The sequence below is a fragment of the Panthera onca genome, chromosome C1 (genome assembly GCF_046562875.1).
Source record: "Panthera onca isolate mPanOnc1 chromosome C1, mPanOnc1 haplotype 2, whole genome shotgun sequence".
Classification (NCBI taxonomy): Eukaryota; Metazoa; Chordata; class Mammalia; order Carnivora; family Felidae; genus Panthera; species Panthera onca.
In genome coordinates, this window is record NC_138346.1 from 47,723,372 (window position 1) to 47,739,447 (window position 16,076).

Genomic DNA, 16,076 nt, shown 5'->3' on the forward strand with positions numbered 1-16,076 from the left:
TCAGCCATTCTGACAGGTTTAAGGTGATATCTCTTTGTGGTTTGGATATGCATTTCTCTGACGGTTTGTGATGCTGAGCATCTTTTCACGTGTATATCAACCATCTGTATGTCTGCCTTGGAAAATGTCAGTTCAAATCCTCTGCCCATTTTTTGATCAGATTATTTGGGGGTTTTTGGTGTTGAGTTATATAAGTTCTTTATATATTTTGGATACACCAAAATCAGATATATCACTTGAAAATATCTTCCCCCATTCAGTAGGTTGCCTTTTGGTTTTGTTGATGGTTTCCATTGCTGTGCAAAAGCTTTTAATTTTGCTGTAGTCCCAAATAGTTGAATTTTGATTTTGTTTTCCCTGACTGAGGAGACATATCTAGAAACATGATTCTATGGCTGCAGTCAAAGAAATTATTGCCTATATTTTCTTTGGGGATTTTTATGGTTTTGGATCTCACTTTTCTTTAATATTTTAGAGTGAGAAAGGGAGAGCATGAGTGGGAGGAGTGGGAGAGAGGAAGAGAGAGAATCCCAAGCAGGCTCCACATTTAGTACAGAGCCAAACACAGGGCTCGATCCCACAACCCTGAGATCATTATCTGAACCAAAATCAAGAATTGGATGCTCAACTGACTGAGCCACCCAGGCACCCCCAGGTCTTACATTTATATCTTTAATCCATTTTGAGCTGATTTTTGTGTGTGGTGTAAGAAAGTGGTCCAATTTTATTCTTTTTGCCTATAGCTATCTAGTTTTCCCAGAACCGTTCATTGAAGAAACTGTCTTCTCCTCATTGTAAATTCTTGCCTTCTTTGTTGTAGATTAATTGACCATACAAGTGTGTGTTAATTTTGGGCCCTCTATTCTGTTCTGTTGATCTGTGTGTCTATTTTTGTGCCAGTATTATACTGTTTTCAATTACTACAACTTTATATATATCTTAAAACTTGGAATTTGAAGTGCCAGCTTTATTTTTCTTTCTCAAGCTGTCTTTGGCTATCTTTGAGGTTCCATACATATTTTAGGATTATTGGTTCTAGTTCTGCCAAAACTGTTGTTTGTCTTCTGATAGAAATTACATTGACTCTGTAGATTGCTTTGGGTAGTGCGGACATTTTCATAGTATTAATTCTTTCAGTCCTAGGGCATGGAATATCTTTCCATTTGTTGTCTCATCTTCAATTTCTTTCATCAATGTTTTATAGTTAGGTTTATTCCTAAGTATTTTGTTCATTTTGATGCAATTATAAATGGGATTTTTTTTCTTTGTTTCTCTTTTTGCTACTTCATTATTAGTATACAGAAATGTAATAGATTTCTGTAAATTGATTTTGTATCCTGTGACCGTACTGAATTCATTTATTAGTTCTAGTGGTTTTTGGTGGTGTTTTAAAGGTTTACTATATATAGTATTCTGTGATTTGCAAATACTGAATGTTTTACTTCTTACTTACTAATTTGGATGCCATTTATTTATTTTAGTCTGGTTGCTGTGGCTAGGACTCTCAGTATTATGTTTAATAAAAACAGTGAGAGCAGACACCCTTATCTTATTATGATCTTAAAGGAAAAGCTCTCAGTACTTCACTGTTGAGTATGATTTTAGTGTGGGTTTTTTATATATAGTCTTTATTATGTTGAGAAATGTTCCCTCTAAACCTACTTTGCTGAGAGTTTTTATCATGAATGGATGTTGTACTTTCTCAATGCTTTTTCTGCATCTATTGAGATGATCATATGGTTTTTGTCCTTTCTCTTACTAATGTATCATGTTGATTGATTTTTGAAATTTTTCTAGGGATAGAGAGAGAGAGACAGAGGATGAGCAGGGGAGGGGCAGAGAGAGAGGGAGACACAGAATTCGAAGCAGGCTCCAGGCTCTGAGCTGTCAGCACAGAGCCCGACATGGGGCTCGAACCCACAAACCACAAGATCATGACCCGAGCCAAAGTCAGACGCTTAACCAACTTAGCCACCCAGTTGCCCCTGTTTTATTTATTTTTTAGAGAGAGACAGACAGAGACAGAGACGGAGAATGAGCAGGGGAGGGGCAGAGAGAGGGAGACACAGAATCCAAAACAGGCTGCAGGCTCTGTGCTATCAGCACAGAGCCCAACACAGGGCTCGAACTCGTGAACCGCGAGATCATGACCTGAGTCGAAGTCAGAAGCCTAACTGATTGAGCCACCCAGGCACCCCTCCTTCTTCATTTCTGATTTTATTTATTTGAGTCCTCTCTCATTTTCTCTTAATGAGTCTGATAAAAGGTTTATCAATTTTATTGATTTTTTCAAAGAACCAGCTACTGGTTTCATTGATCTGTTCTATTGTTGGGGGGCGGGAGTTGTCTCTATTTCATTCATTTCTACTTTAATTTTTATTATTTCCTTCCTTCTATTGGCTTTGGGCTATGTTCTTTTTCTAGCTCCTTTAGGTATAAGGTTAGGTTGTTTATTAGAGATCTTTCTTGCTTCTTGAGGTATATCTGTATTGCTATAAATTTCCCTCTTTGATCAGCTTTTGCTGCATCCCAAAGATTTGGACCATTGTGTTTTCTTTTTTAGTTGTCTCCATGTATTTTGATTTCCTCTTATTTTTTTGATTAACCCATTCATTGTTTAGTAGCGTGTTATTTAACCTCCATATATTTGCATTCTGTTTGATTTCTAATTTCATAATGTCATGATCAGAAAATGTGCATGATAAGATTTCATTCTTTTTAAATTTATCGATATTTGTTAGTGACCTAATATGCAATCTATTCTGGAGAATGTTCCATGTGCACTTGAAAAGACTGTGTAGTCTGCTGTTTTGGGATATAATGTTCTGAATATCTGTTAGGTCCATCTGGCCAGTCCTGTCATTCAAAGCTACTCCTTCCTTGTTTATTTTCCGTCTGGCAGATGTATCCATTGATGTAAGTGGGGTGTTAAAGTCCCCTACTATTATTGTATCATTGTCAGTTTATTCCTTTATGCCTGTTAATAGGTCCTTTCTGGCTTTAGGTGCTTCCATGTTGAGTGCATAAATATTTACAGTTGTTATATCCTTTTGTTGGATTGTTCCCTTTATCATTATTAATGTCCTTCCTTTGCTCTTGTCACTGTCTTTGTTTTCAAGTCTATTTTGTCCAGTATAAGCATTGCTACTTCAGCTTTCTTTTCACTTTCATTTGCATGGTAAGTGGTTTTCTAGCTCTTCATTTTCAATCTGCATATGTCTTTAGGTCTGAAGTGAGTCTCTTGAAGGTGACATATAGATGAGTCTTTTTTTTTTTTTAAATATTTGCTAACATTTATTTTGTAGGAGATAAAAATGGGTCCCAGAAAGGCTAAATGAATAGACCACAATCATACAGGTTGTTAATAAAAGAACTATAACACATAACTCTCTCATAATAACGTAATTAAAAATTCTTCAAAAAACCCATTAGCTGTATCTGAGAAAAAGAATAAAGCTAATTTTTCTTTTTTTTCTTAATATGAAATTTATTGTCAAATTGGTTTCCATACAACACCCAGTGCTCATCCCAACGGGTGCCCTCCTCAATGCCCATCACCCACTTTCCCCTCCCTCTCACCCTGCCCCTCCCCCCGTCAACCCTCAGTTTGTTCTCAGTTTTTAAGAGTTTCTTATAGTTTGCCTCCTTCCCTCTCTGTAACTTTTTTTCCCCCTTCCCCTCCCCCATGGTCTTCCGTTAAGTTTCATAGGATCCACATAAGAGTGAAAACATATGGTATCTGTCTTTCTCTGTATGACTTATTTCACTTAGCACAACACTCTCCAGTTCCATCCATGTTGCTACAAAAGGCCATATTTCATTCTTTCTCACTGCCAAGTAGTATTCCATTGTATATGTAAACCACAACTTCTTTATCCATTCATCAGTTGATGGACATTTAGGCCCTTTCCATAATTTGGCTATTGTTGAAAGTGCTGCTATAAACATTGGGGTACGAGTGCCCCTATGCATCAGCACTCCTGTATCCCTTGGGTAAAATCCTACCAGTACTACTGCTGGGTCATAGGGTAGATCTATTTTTAATTTTGTGAGGAACCTCTACACTGTTTTCCAGAGTTTGCATTCCCACCAACAGTGCAAGAGGGTTTCCGTTTCTCCACATCCTCGCCAGCATCTATAGTCTCCTGATTTGTTCATTTTGGCCACTCTGACTGGTGTGAGGTGATTTCTCAGTGTGGTTTTGATTTGTATTTCCCTGATGAGGAGTGATGTTGAGCATCTTTTCATGTGCCTGTTGGCCATCTGGATGTCTTCTTTAGAGAACTGTCTATTCATGTCTTCTGCCTATTTCTTCACTGGATTATTTGTTTTTCGGGTGTGGAGTTTGGTGAGTACTTTGTACCTTTTGGATACTAGCCGTTTGTCCAATATGTCATTTGCAAATATCTTTTCCCATTCTGTTGGTTCCCTTTTAGTTTTGTTGATTGTTTCCTTTGCAGTGCAGAATCTTTTATCTTCATGAGGTCCCAATAGTTCATTTTTGCTTTAATTCCCTTGCCTTCGGAGATGTGTCAAGTAAGAAATTGCTGCGGCTGAGGTCAGAGAGGTTTTTTCCTGCTTTCTCCTCCAGGGTTTTGATGGTTTCCTGTCTCACATTCAGGTCCTTCATCCATTTTGAGTTTATTTTTGTGAATGGTGTAAGAAAGTGGTCTAGTTTCATCCTTCTGCATGTTGCTGTCCAGTTCTCCCAGCACCATTTGTTAAAGAGACTGTCTTTTTTCCATTGGATATTCTTTCCTGCTTTGTCAAAGATTAGTTGGCCATACTTTTGTGGGTCCAATTCTGGAGTCTCTATTCTATTCCATTGATCTATGTGTCTGTTTTGTGCCAGTACCATGCTGTCTTGATGATTACAGCTTTGTAGTAAAGGCTAAAGTCTGGCATTGTGATACCTCCCGCTTTGGTCTTCTTCAATATTACTTTGGCTCTTTGGAGTCTTTTGTGGTTCCATACAAATTTTAGGATTGCTTGTTCTAGCTTCGCAAAAAAAGAGAACTACAGGCCAATATCCCTGATGAATATGGATGCAAAAATTCTCAACAAGATACTAGCAAATCGAATTCAACAGCATATAAAAAGAATTATTCACCATGATCAAGTGGGATTCATTCCTGGGATGCAGGGCTGGTTCAACATTTGCAAATCAATCAACGTGATACATCACATTAATAAAAGAAAAGATAAGAACCATATGATCCTGTCAATCGATGCAGAAAAGGCCTTTGACAAAATTCAGCAATGTTTCTTAATAAAAACCCTCAAGAAAGTCGGGATAGAAGGAACATACTTAAAGATCATAAAAGCCATTTATGAAAAGCCCACAGCTAACATCATCCTCAATGAGGAAAAACTGAGAGCTTTTTCCCTGAGATCAGGAAACGACAAGGATGTCCACTCTCACCGCTGTTGTTTAACATAGTGTTGGAAGTTCTAGCATCAGCAATCAGACAACAAAAGGAAATCAAAGGCATCAAAATTGGCAAAGATGAAGTCAAGCTTTCACTTTTTGCAGATGACAAGATATTATACATGGAAAACCCCATAGACTCCACCAAAAGTCTGCTAGAACTGATACATGAATTCAGCAAAGTCACAGGATATAAAATTAATGTACCGAAATCAGTTGCATTCTTATAAACTAATAATGAAGCAACAGAAAGACATAAAGAAACTGATCCCATTCACAATTGCACCAAGAAGCATAAAATACCTAGGAATAAACCTAACCAAAGATGTAAAAGATCTGTATTCTGAAAACTATAGAGAGCTTATGAAAGAAATTGAGGAAGATACAAAGAAATGGAGAAACAGTCCATGCTCATGGATTGGAAGAATAAATACTGTTAAAATGTCAATACTACCCAAAGCAATCTACACATTCAATACAATCCCAATCAAAATTGCACCAGCATTCTTAAAGCGAGATGAGTCATATATATATATATATATATATATATATATATATATATATATACTCACCCTGTGTCCTTTGATTGGAACATTTAATTCATTTATATTTAAAAGTATTTATTGGTATATATGTACTTATTGCCATTTTGTTACTTGTTTTATGGTTGTTTTTGTAGTTCTCTGTTCCTTTCTTCTTTCTTGCTCTCTTCTCTTGTGGTTTGATGGCTTCCTTTTGTGTTGTGCTTGGATTCCTTTCTCTTTATTTTTTCTATATCAATTATAAGGTTGTTTTTATATGGTTGTCATTTTTATGTGTGGTTGCCATTAGGTTCATATATAACATCCTATGAATATAATAGTCTATATACGTTAATGTTGCTTTAATTTGAACCCATCTAAAGCACTAGGCTTGTAGTTGGGCAGCATTAGTAGTCACACCAGATGCCTGCCCTCAGCCTGTCTGTTGGAGCTGCAGTCATGCTGAAGTGCAGAGTGCTCTCCTGTGTTGTTACCTGAGAGGGCTTCATTGGTAAATGGAGCCAGATGTCAGACTAGATGCCTACCTCCAGTCCATCTGTTGGGGCTGTTGTCACACCTGTCTGTAGGGTACTCTTTCTGCCTTGTCTCCTGAGAGGCTTTCATGGGTGGATGGGTCCAGAAGTCAGACCCCATGCCTGCCCCCATTCTGTGTGCCCATGCTACAGTTGCACTGATTGACAGGGCAGTCTCTGAGCTTCCAACTGTAAGATTTGGCTTCTGGGACTGTGGGTGCACTGGTGTGTGTAGTTACCTTCTCCTCTCCCGAAAGCAGGAGTCGCTTTAGAGTGGTGCTGGTCCTTGCCAGGGCTGCCTACGGAGCATGTTAGGGCAAGAACTGCTATGGGGGGGACACCTACTGAGTGGGGCAAGTTGGTTGTCATGGATCCACATGATAATGTGAGGGCCAGAAGCACTGCAATAGCAAGATAGGTGGAAAGTGTTTAGCTGATTGCTACAAACATCCAGATATCTAGCCTATGGGGCTGGGAAGAGGATAGAAATGGCACCCACCGGCTCTTTTGTTCTTGAAGTCTCTTAATGATCCTTGCCCTTCTAGGGCATGTTCTGAAATTAGTAAATAATCTCCTTCATGTGTACCCCCTGGTGCTTTTCAAACTGCTGCTTTTATTACTATATCTGGGCTGGGTTATTTGTTATGCTGGCTCTTTAGCGGCAGGGACTCAGTTTCCTATCACCCTCTGGCTCTCCTGGAGCTAGGCCCTGCTGGCAGTGTTAAGCCCCATTGGTTTTCAAAGCCAAATGTTATGGAGACTTGTCTTCCCAGTGCAGGTTCCCTGTGCCTGAGGTGCCTGGTGTGGGGTCTGATTCTCTCACTTCTCCATGCTTGTGTTGCCCTTCCCATTGTGGTTAACCTCCACATGGGTTTAGTTCTTGACCACGTCTCTGCTCCCCCTACACTTTTGAATGTTGCATTCTCTCTACGATGAACTGTGAAAAATATGTTCTGCTGGTCTTTGGTTGTTTCTGAGTTAATTGCACTGATGTAGCTGTTATCTCAGTGTGTCCATAGAACAACGTGACCTCAGGATTCTCCTACTTTGCCATCTTCCCAGCGTTCTACGTGTTTTTTTCCTTTGGTGATTTAAAGCTTATGAAAAAATTCTAATTTAATATGTTTGTAATTTCTTGTTAGGAGACATGTTGATAGAAAAACAATAAAAAGCTTTACCTATTGCTTAATTTATATTTAAATGGCCTTCTTTTGTTTCCTAACATATATGTTGTAACAGGTCCTGTTCTTATTCTAAATATTTCTAGGCTACAATATAAAGGGTGAAAATTAAAATGTAACTCCACTTTATTCCCTTCTCCCTTCTCCACTTTAAGCTATTAAGGTAGGATAATTTTCACATTTTTGTTTTATACCCATTGGCTCAGAGAAGTTACAAAGAATTTTCTGAGTAAAGATAGTACTTTAATATTCTAAAAATTCCTTTCAGTTTCAAATTCTATCTTTCAACCTAAGTAATTCAAATTTTTACCTATACACAAACATTTATTTAGAGTGTCATATTCATACTATTCTTCAAGGCACTGTAAAGTTGGACTTGGATATTTGGGCAACCATTTGCTATTGAATTTTTCATTTTCTTACTCCTGATTATTTGCCAAAATTTTCATCCATGTAGTTTTTCATATAGCAGCTTCTTTTTTTTTATTTTTTTTCATGTTTATTTATTATTGAGAGAGACAGAGACAAAATGCGAGTGGGTTGGGGCAGAGAGAGAGGGAAGCACAGAATCTGAAGCAGGCTCCAGGCTCTGAGCTGTCAGCACAGAGCCTGACACGGGCCTCAAACTCACAGGCTGTGAGATCATGACCTGAGCGGAAGGCGGACACTCAACCGACTGAGCCACCCAGGCACCCCTCATATGGCAGCTTCTATTGCATATTTTTAAATTATTAACTGTTTCCCAAAATATTATTTCTCTCAGTAGATATTTTTCGGGTACTATCAAATATTGTGATTTCTAGAAGAATGAGGTGATACCCCTGCTCTCAGTGATGTCTTTCATTTAAAAATAATTACTATTGTTATAATTTTCTTTTTGGTCAAGATTATATTTATCCTGACTTTAAAAATGAAAAATACTGGAGTGCCTGAGTGGCTCTCTTAATCTCAGGGTTGTGGGTTTGAGCCCTAGGTTGGGTGTAGAGATTACTCAAAAATAAAATCTTAAAAAAAAAGAAAATGATACAAAATTGTTTGCCACCATTTCATTGGAATGGGGGAGAATTTGTTAGGAATTCTGATGTATAGATTAAAGATGATAGATTAGGTAGGTGAATAAGATAGTGTTTATGTGTATAATCAAGCCATATCTGGAAAATTGGTTCAGAATCTGTTTTTATAGGAAACAAAGATGGTAGCACAGAAAGTTTTATTTATATAAATACATATAACTTTGATGGATACAAATGGTAAACTCATTTTATTTCTAACAGGTTTGGCTGTGGCAATAGCCTCCATATAAAATGCATGAAGATCCTAGCTAATTATCAGGATATGATATCAAATGCTTCCATGTTGAAATGTCCTCTATGTAGGAAAGAGTTTGCACCAATAAAACTTATTTTAGAGGAGTTCAGAAACTCTAGCAAACTTGTAACTGCAGCTGAAAAAGAGCGACTGGACAAACATCTTGGAATTCCCTGTAATAACTGTAAACAATTTCCAATTGAGGGGAGATGTTATAAGTAAGTGTCATCAGTAAAATGATAAACATGTTTTCTAACTCTTTTTAACATTAGAAAACTTGAAGCATTAGAGTACTAGTCATTTAGGCTGGGTTCTTCCTTCTGTATGTAGTATGTTTGAGTAAGTGATGGTTGCTTATTTAGGATTTCCAGACTGGTGATCTATGTCAGCCTAGTACCTCAAACACTCATTGTTTTATTCCTTCACTTACAGAAAGGTATTGGCTTTGCACTCCAGTCTAGATTGAGAGTCTGAAGTAGCATTCTGTCCTGGAAGCTCTAGACACAGGCTTGTTGCTTTGGCCTAAATGAGTTTCCAAATTCAGAACCCTCCACTTCTAGACCTCTCAGCTTCTGTAACTTTCTTTGAACCATCACTGATATTGCCAAAAACTTCTATAATTGAGCTAGAGGGATATTGACTAGATTGAATGAATATTTAATTGAGTTTCCTGAATTCCAAATTTCAACAAGTACATGTGTTTTTTGTTTCAATCCTGTGCTTCAATGGCAATAAGATAATTATTAGAGAAAACAGTTTTTGTTACTTTTGTACTTAATCCCCAAACTTTCCCGCAATTGCCACACTAAAACATCAATTAATTGCTATGCTTAGGAATTGTGTTTTAATTAAAATTTTAGCTTAACTCTATGTGAAGAAAATATTTTTTCCAGTCTTCCTAGAAATACATTATGATGAGCCCAATTCATACATTTTTTAGAACCCTCTCATAAAATCATAAAACTGTTTTTAATTACTCCTGTCAGCAAATGGTAACTTTTCTGGTTTATAGTGTTTTAGTTCTTTGTTTTCCTTATGTGTCACATAGAAGAAAATCAACTGGAACACTGTAAGTAAGAGTCTTTACTGGAAAATGACTGGCCTGAGAAGACTCCAAAGGAACATTTTAACTTGAGAAAGAAGGTCAGAATTTTTGTGGAGGTTTAGCAGGTATTCAGCTAGCATCAGGAATGTTAGTTAAATAGGTTCCAGAAAAAGGAAGGACTTGACCTTCGGTATTAGCAACCGTTGTTTTCAAGAGGTACGGATCCAAACAGTAAGAAGCTAAGATAACATGTGAAAGAGGGGGTTGGGAGGAACAGCTGTGAGAGATGAGGACATGAAGCAGACATGGTGTAAAATTCTCAGTCCTCATTGTTGCCTGTTCCTCAAATTATTAGAGTGTTAGTAGATAATTTCAAATCTTTCTTTTAAGTATTTTGTTAATGGTAGTACACTCTTTTCCTCTGAGTTTTCTGACTGCTCTTTCTGTCTTTGTGGATGATTCTTCACACTACCCCTTGTACAGGAGGAAAAAATTTTCTATACCTTTCTAGGTTCTTTCATCTGGTCTATTAATTAAACTGACGTAAGACAGATTAATAGCAGAAAAAGCAAATTTAAATTTGTTCATGCAGGAGCCTCACACTGACATGAAAGTTTCAAAGACAAGCAGTTAAGGCTTAGAAGCCATCCTGGGCTAAGGAGAAAGGGGTTCGTGTCTTCAAAGGGAAAGAGGACAATTTATGGGAAGTTGGGAAAAACAAATGTCAAGCCATGGTGAGACAATAGGACACAGAGAGGAATTTGAACAAAGAGGTCCTGCTGAGCTCCCTCCAGTTTACCATACCTAGTGCATACTCTTTGTAGTTATCTCTGGTGATAGCTCTCTTCCTGGACTGGGCCTCTATCTAAATTCCTTTAGGTAGTTGAGGGGGAGATAAAAAGCTCTTCCTGACTCTTTTTGGGCCTTGATTGACTTGAGCTCAAAGTAATCCACATGCGAAAGTGGCACATTCTGGGGAGACTTGTTCCAAATACAGACATTCTCCACTGTTTTGCTCCCTGCTTACTGCCCTACACTCGGAGAATAATTTCTCCACTCTAGGTTTGGCTTACAATTACTTACCTCTATATCAGTCCTCTCTTACAAATTAAAGAATTTATTTCAATATTTGTGACTTCACCTTCATTTCATTCCCTCAGATACTGACATTTTAGTCATTAGCCTGAAAAACTATACCCAGTAGTTTTAGTAATGTATTGAGTAGGAGACAAACTAGAAAGATTTTCAGTTCCTTCTTCATTAGAGTTTCACAACAGAGCTACTTATCTTTTAAGAAGTTAATTCTAAATACATATATGTGTGTGTGTGTGTGTGTGTGTGTGTGTATGTATATATATATGTATATATATGTATATGTATATACATATGTATATATGTATACATATGTATATATGTATACACACACACACACATATATGTTGAAATATAGAGATACTTAATTTTTTCTTGCCTAACAAAATTTGGTGTATCAAATAAAATGCTCCATTGCTATGATTGGTTAATGTTAAAATAATAACAATAATAAATTAGTGCATGCGCTTCTAAATGTTTAAAGGACATATTTTCCCAGATTTCTCATGGAAATAGTTTTCTAAAACTTTAATAACTTGCATAAGAAAATAAGTTTTTGTTTGATTACGGCCCAAAATATTATTTGTTTGGTAAATATTGCTGCAAGTAAATTAAAATTATGTACTTATTGCAAAATTTTTTATAAATGATGTAAGTTTGAGATTAAAGCTTTTGTGGAAAGTGAAGTTTCTGTTTATTTAATAACTTTTTACACATATAACTTTTTACATATTGTGAGAAAAAAAGGGAATATAATTTTTATTTTTAAGAAGTATTCTGCTAAGCACAACTCTCGCATTCTTGAAACAATTGGAAAACACTGGCTAATCAAATGATAGAATATCTAATAGGCTATAAATCCTATAGGAATTTAGATAAAGAAAGAAATGAAAATTAAGGTACTGTGGAAAGAAACCATGGAAGGATTGTGTGGTAGACAAAATAATGCCTTCCCAAATATGTCCACATTCTTATGCCCAGAACTTACCTAACATAGGGGAATTAAGGTTGCAGACGTAATTAAGATTGCTAAACACCTGACCTTGAAGTAAGAAGATTATTCTTGATTGCCTGGGCCCAATGTAATCACAAGTGTTCTTAAAAGTGGAAAGGGAGGCAAAAAAAGAGTCAGAGGGAGATGTGACTTTGGAAGAAAAGCCCAGAGAGACAAAGCATTGCTTGCTTTGAAGATAAAGGAAAGGACAACAAGCTAAGCCAAGGAAGGTAGACAGCTTCTAGAAAATGGAAAGACCAAGGAAAGGGGTCCCCTTTAGAACCTCCAGAAACAAATGCAACCCTGTTGACCCTTTGATTTTGGTCCCTTGAGACCTATGTCAGCCTTCTATCCTACAAAACTATAAGATAATTAAGTTGTGTTGTTAAGCTGCTAACTTTGCTGTAATTTGTTACAGTAGTGGTAGGAAGATAATAACAGGTGAGAAAAGATGGGACTTGTCCTATCTGCCTAGTTCCCAGGAAATTTTAGCTGGAATTTTTCACCAAAACCATCAAAATAATTGGTTTTTTTCTTGTATGTCTTAATATTTTGCCTTTTTAGGTGTACCAAATGCATAGAATATCACTTATGCCAGGAATGTTTTGATAGTTGCTGCCATCTTTCTCATCCCTTTACATTTCGTGAGGTACAGTTTCCATCTTGAATTATATGGTGTTTGTATTTATCCTGTTGTAAATCTAAATAAAGTAAATCTAAGAATAATAATACATAACACTTTGGAATAGAGATGATTGTTTTTTAATAAAAACCTAAGACTATATTTTTAGGAGAATTCTTTTTCATAGAGATGTACAGTGCAACTAACTCTCACATTGGTAGTTTATAAAATAACAATAACAAACATCTGATGACATTACACATAAATCTTAAGTATAGGAATTACAGCCACTAAACTTGAAAATTCATTTTAAAAAAAGCTCAGCATTTCTAATTGGCATAACTTATTGACAACAACTTATGGTTTTAAATTTTCTTACATCAACAATAATGAAATTTTATTTCAATCCTTTATACTGTATACTTAGAAGTAAATGCCTCCTGATGTTGAATAATAATTCTACCTTCTACCTATTAGACAAGATAAAACATCCACAAAAAAATTACCATTATTCATTAATATTCTTACCTTAAAAAGTAATGTTATTATAGTAGCTGTACAATAGTATATTAGACTCACTAATAATTTATAAATTTTTAATGTTAAAATTTTTTAAATGAATATTATTCACATTATGTTGTTAATATGTGGCTGATTTTAATCCACAAAATTAAAAATTTCCATGATTTGCAAAGTAACATTTATTTTTACCTATTACAGAAGAGAAATCAAAGATGGAGATCACTAGAAAAGAGATCAGATGAAACTGTAAAATATGTAGATATTAAAAATGAGACAGAAGAAAAGATGCCACATTTTCAAGGAAAGCAAGGGTAAGATTCTCAGTGAAGCTTACATTTCTTTTGTGACTTGGGACATTTAAATAATTTTTCAGTTTGAATAAGTTTTATTCATTCCTTTATTCAGTAAATATTAATTATATCCTAGTAACATTATTATGCAAGTAAAAAGGAAGGCTTTAGAGTCAGACTGCCTGAATCTAATCCTTGTACAACTATAAGTTGGCAATGTGACTTTTGGGCTAGTTAACTACTTTGCTTCTCTTCCACATTTTTTTCATCTTTAAAATGTGGATGGGTGCCTGGGTGGCTCAATCAGTTGAATGTCTGACTTCAACTCAGGTCATCATCTTGTGGCTCGTGAGTTCGAGTCCCACATTAGGCTGTGCTGACAACTCAGAGCCTACTAGCCTGCTTCAGATTCTGTGTCTCCCTCTCTCTCTGCTCCTGCTCTGCTCATGCTCTGTCTCTCTCTCTCTGAAACATTAAAAAATAATAAATAAATAAGTAAATAAGTAAATGAATAAATAAATGAATAAATAAATAAATAAATAAAATGTGGATAATTATAAAACCAGCCTCATAGGAATTTTGTGAATATAAAATGGTTCAGACACACAGCAAATACTCAAATAATGTCTGTTATTATTAATACTACCAGAGATTCTACTAGGCATTAGGGATATAGTAGTTTCCTCAGTAAATGATTGATCATCTAAGTAAATGTAAAATTAAAAATGACATAAGTTATTAAAAAAATACAGGGGGATTTGATACTTGTTTTGAAGCGATTGATCTCTAGGGGAAGGAAGTCTTTTCTGCCTCACTCCCTCACTGTTTCTCCCTCATGGAGGAAGAATGCTGAGTGGATTGGTTGTATTTCACAACCTTGATTGAGCTGTTTATTAGTGGACAGGCCTTCAAATTTTTTGTCATATTCCTTATTAAAGAAAATTAAATATACTGTGTATTATTAACTATACACATTAGCTATAAAAATATACAAAAGAAATAATTTTGAAAGGATATGGGATAAAATTAGTTTTTAAAAATAACTTCAGGGGCACCTGGGTGACTCAGTCAGTTAAGTGTCTGACTCAATTTCGGCTCAGGTCATGATCTCACAGTCATGAGATGGATCCCCATGCTGGGCTCTGCACTGAATGTGGGGCCTGCTTAAGATTCTCTCCCTTCCTTTTCCTCTGCACCTCCTCCACTTGCACTCTCTCTCTGAATGAATGAATGAATGAATGAATGAATAAATAAATAAATAAATAAAGTCCCTTTATTAGTAATAATAATAATTTTAGTGAATTATCCAAATAAAAATTGTCCTTACTCTCATTAACACAAAAACACACATACATTTCTGTCCAATCCAGTGGATATTTACCCATGTCCTGTGGGTGCTTCAGACACTTTGTAGACCACAGCTCTTATGAAGCATAAAATAACTTGTGGGTATATAATAAGCCTATACTAAGGCTCTCCATCTCCATTTCCTCTGGCTCTGGCTAGGTTCCTAGGCTCTGGCTATTACACTTCAACCTATTTGGATAATAAATTGTATAACTAAATGTGTTGAAGATATTGTAGATAGAGACAAGAGAACATTAAGGTAGAGAAACATTCTAGGCAGAGAAAGTGGATTAAATAAAAGGAGAGAGTTTCAAGATAAGGAATACTCACCACATTAAATAATAAAAATACACAGGTATTTTTTTTTAGTTGACAATCACAGGTATTTTTTTTAGTTGACAATTAGATGATCTTGGTAAAAGCAGTTTCTGCAATATTATGGAAATATATCTGTAGAGTGATAAGAAACACAATAGAACATAGCATGCAACCCATGAATCAATGAGTAATTTTGACTTTCAAGTCTTATTATTTAAGAAATACATTTCTAAATTTTAATTCCAGTATAATTGACATACAGTGTTATATTAGTTTCAGGTACACAATAGAGTGATTCAACAATTCTACATATAACTCAGTTCTCATCCTGATAACTATATTCAATCCTCTTCACATACTTCATGCATCCCCCACCCACCTCCCCTTTGGTAACCACCAATTTGTTCTCTATAGTTAAGAGTTTTTTGAGGTGCCAGGGTGCCTCAGTTAGTTTAGTGCCCAACTCTTGATTTTGGCTCAGGTCATTATCTCATGGTTCATAAGTTCAAGCTCCATGCTGGGGAAGCCTGCTTGGAACTCTCTCTCTCTCCCTGTCTCTCTGCCCTTCCCCTACTCTCATTCTGTCTCTCTCTTTCTCCCTCTCTCTCTCTCTCTCTCTCTCTCTGTCTCTATCTCTCTCTCTCTCAAAATAAGTAAATACTTAAAAAAAAGAGAGTTTTTTGGCTTGTCTCTTTTTTTCTTTGTTTTGTTTCTTAAATTCCACATATGAGTGAAATCATATGGTATTTGTCTTTTTCTGACTGACTTATTTCACTTAACATTATACCCTCTACATCCCATGTTGTCATAAATGGCAAGATTTCATTCGTTTTTATGGCTGAGTAATATTCCAGTGTGTGTGTGTATACTTCTTT

The 16,076-nt window shown here is 36.0% G+C and overlaps 1 protein-coding gene across 2 annotated transcripts in view; it reads left to right on the forward strand.

Moving 5' to 3' along the window:
- ZSWIM2 (zinc finger SWIM-type containing 2) overlaps positions 1–16,076 on the forward strand; it is a 36,655-nt gene that overhangs the window by 14,718 nt on the left and 5,861 nt on the right. For both annotated transcript variants that reach the window (XM_060622297.3, XM_060622296.3), the window contains 3 exons: positions 8,938–9,189; positions 12,667–12,751; positions 13,445–13,557. In XM_060622297.3, coding sequence (XP_060478280.2) covers positions 8,938–9,189; positions 12,667–12,751; positions 13,445–13,557 — 450 coding nt within the window. The remainder of the gene's footprint in view (positions 1–8,937; positions 9,190–12,666; positions 12,752–13,444; positions 13,558–16,076) is intronic.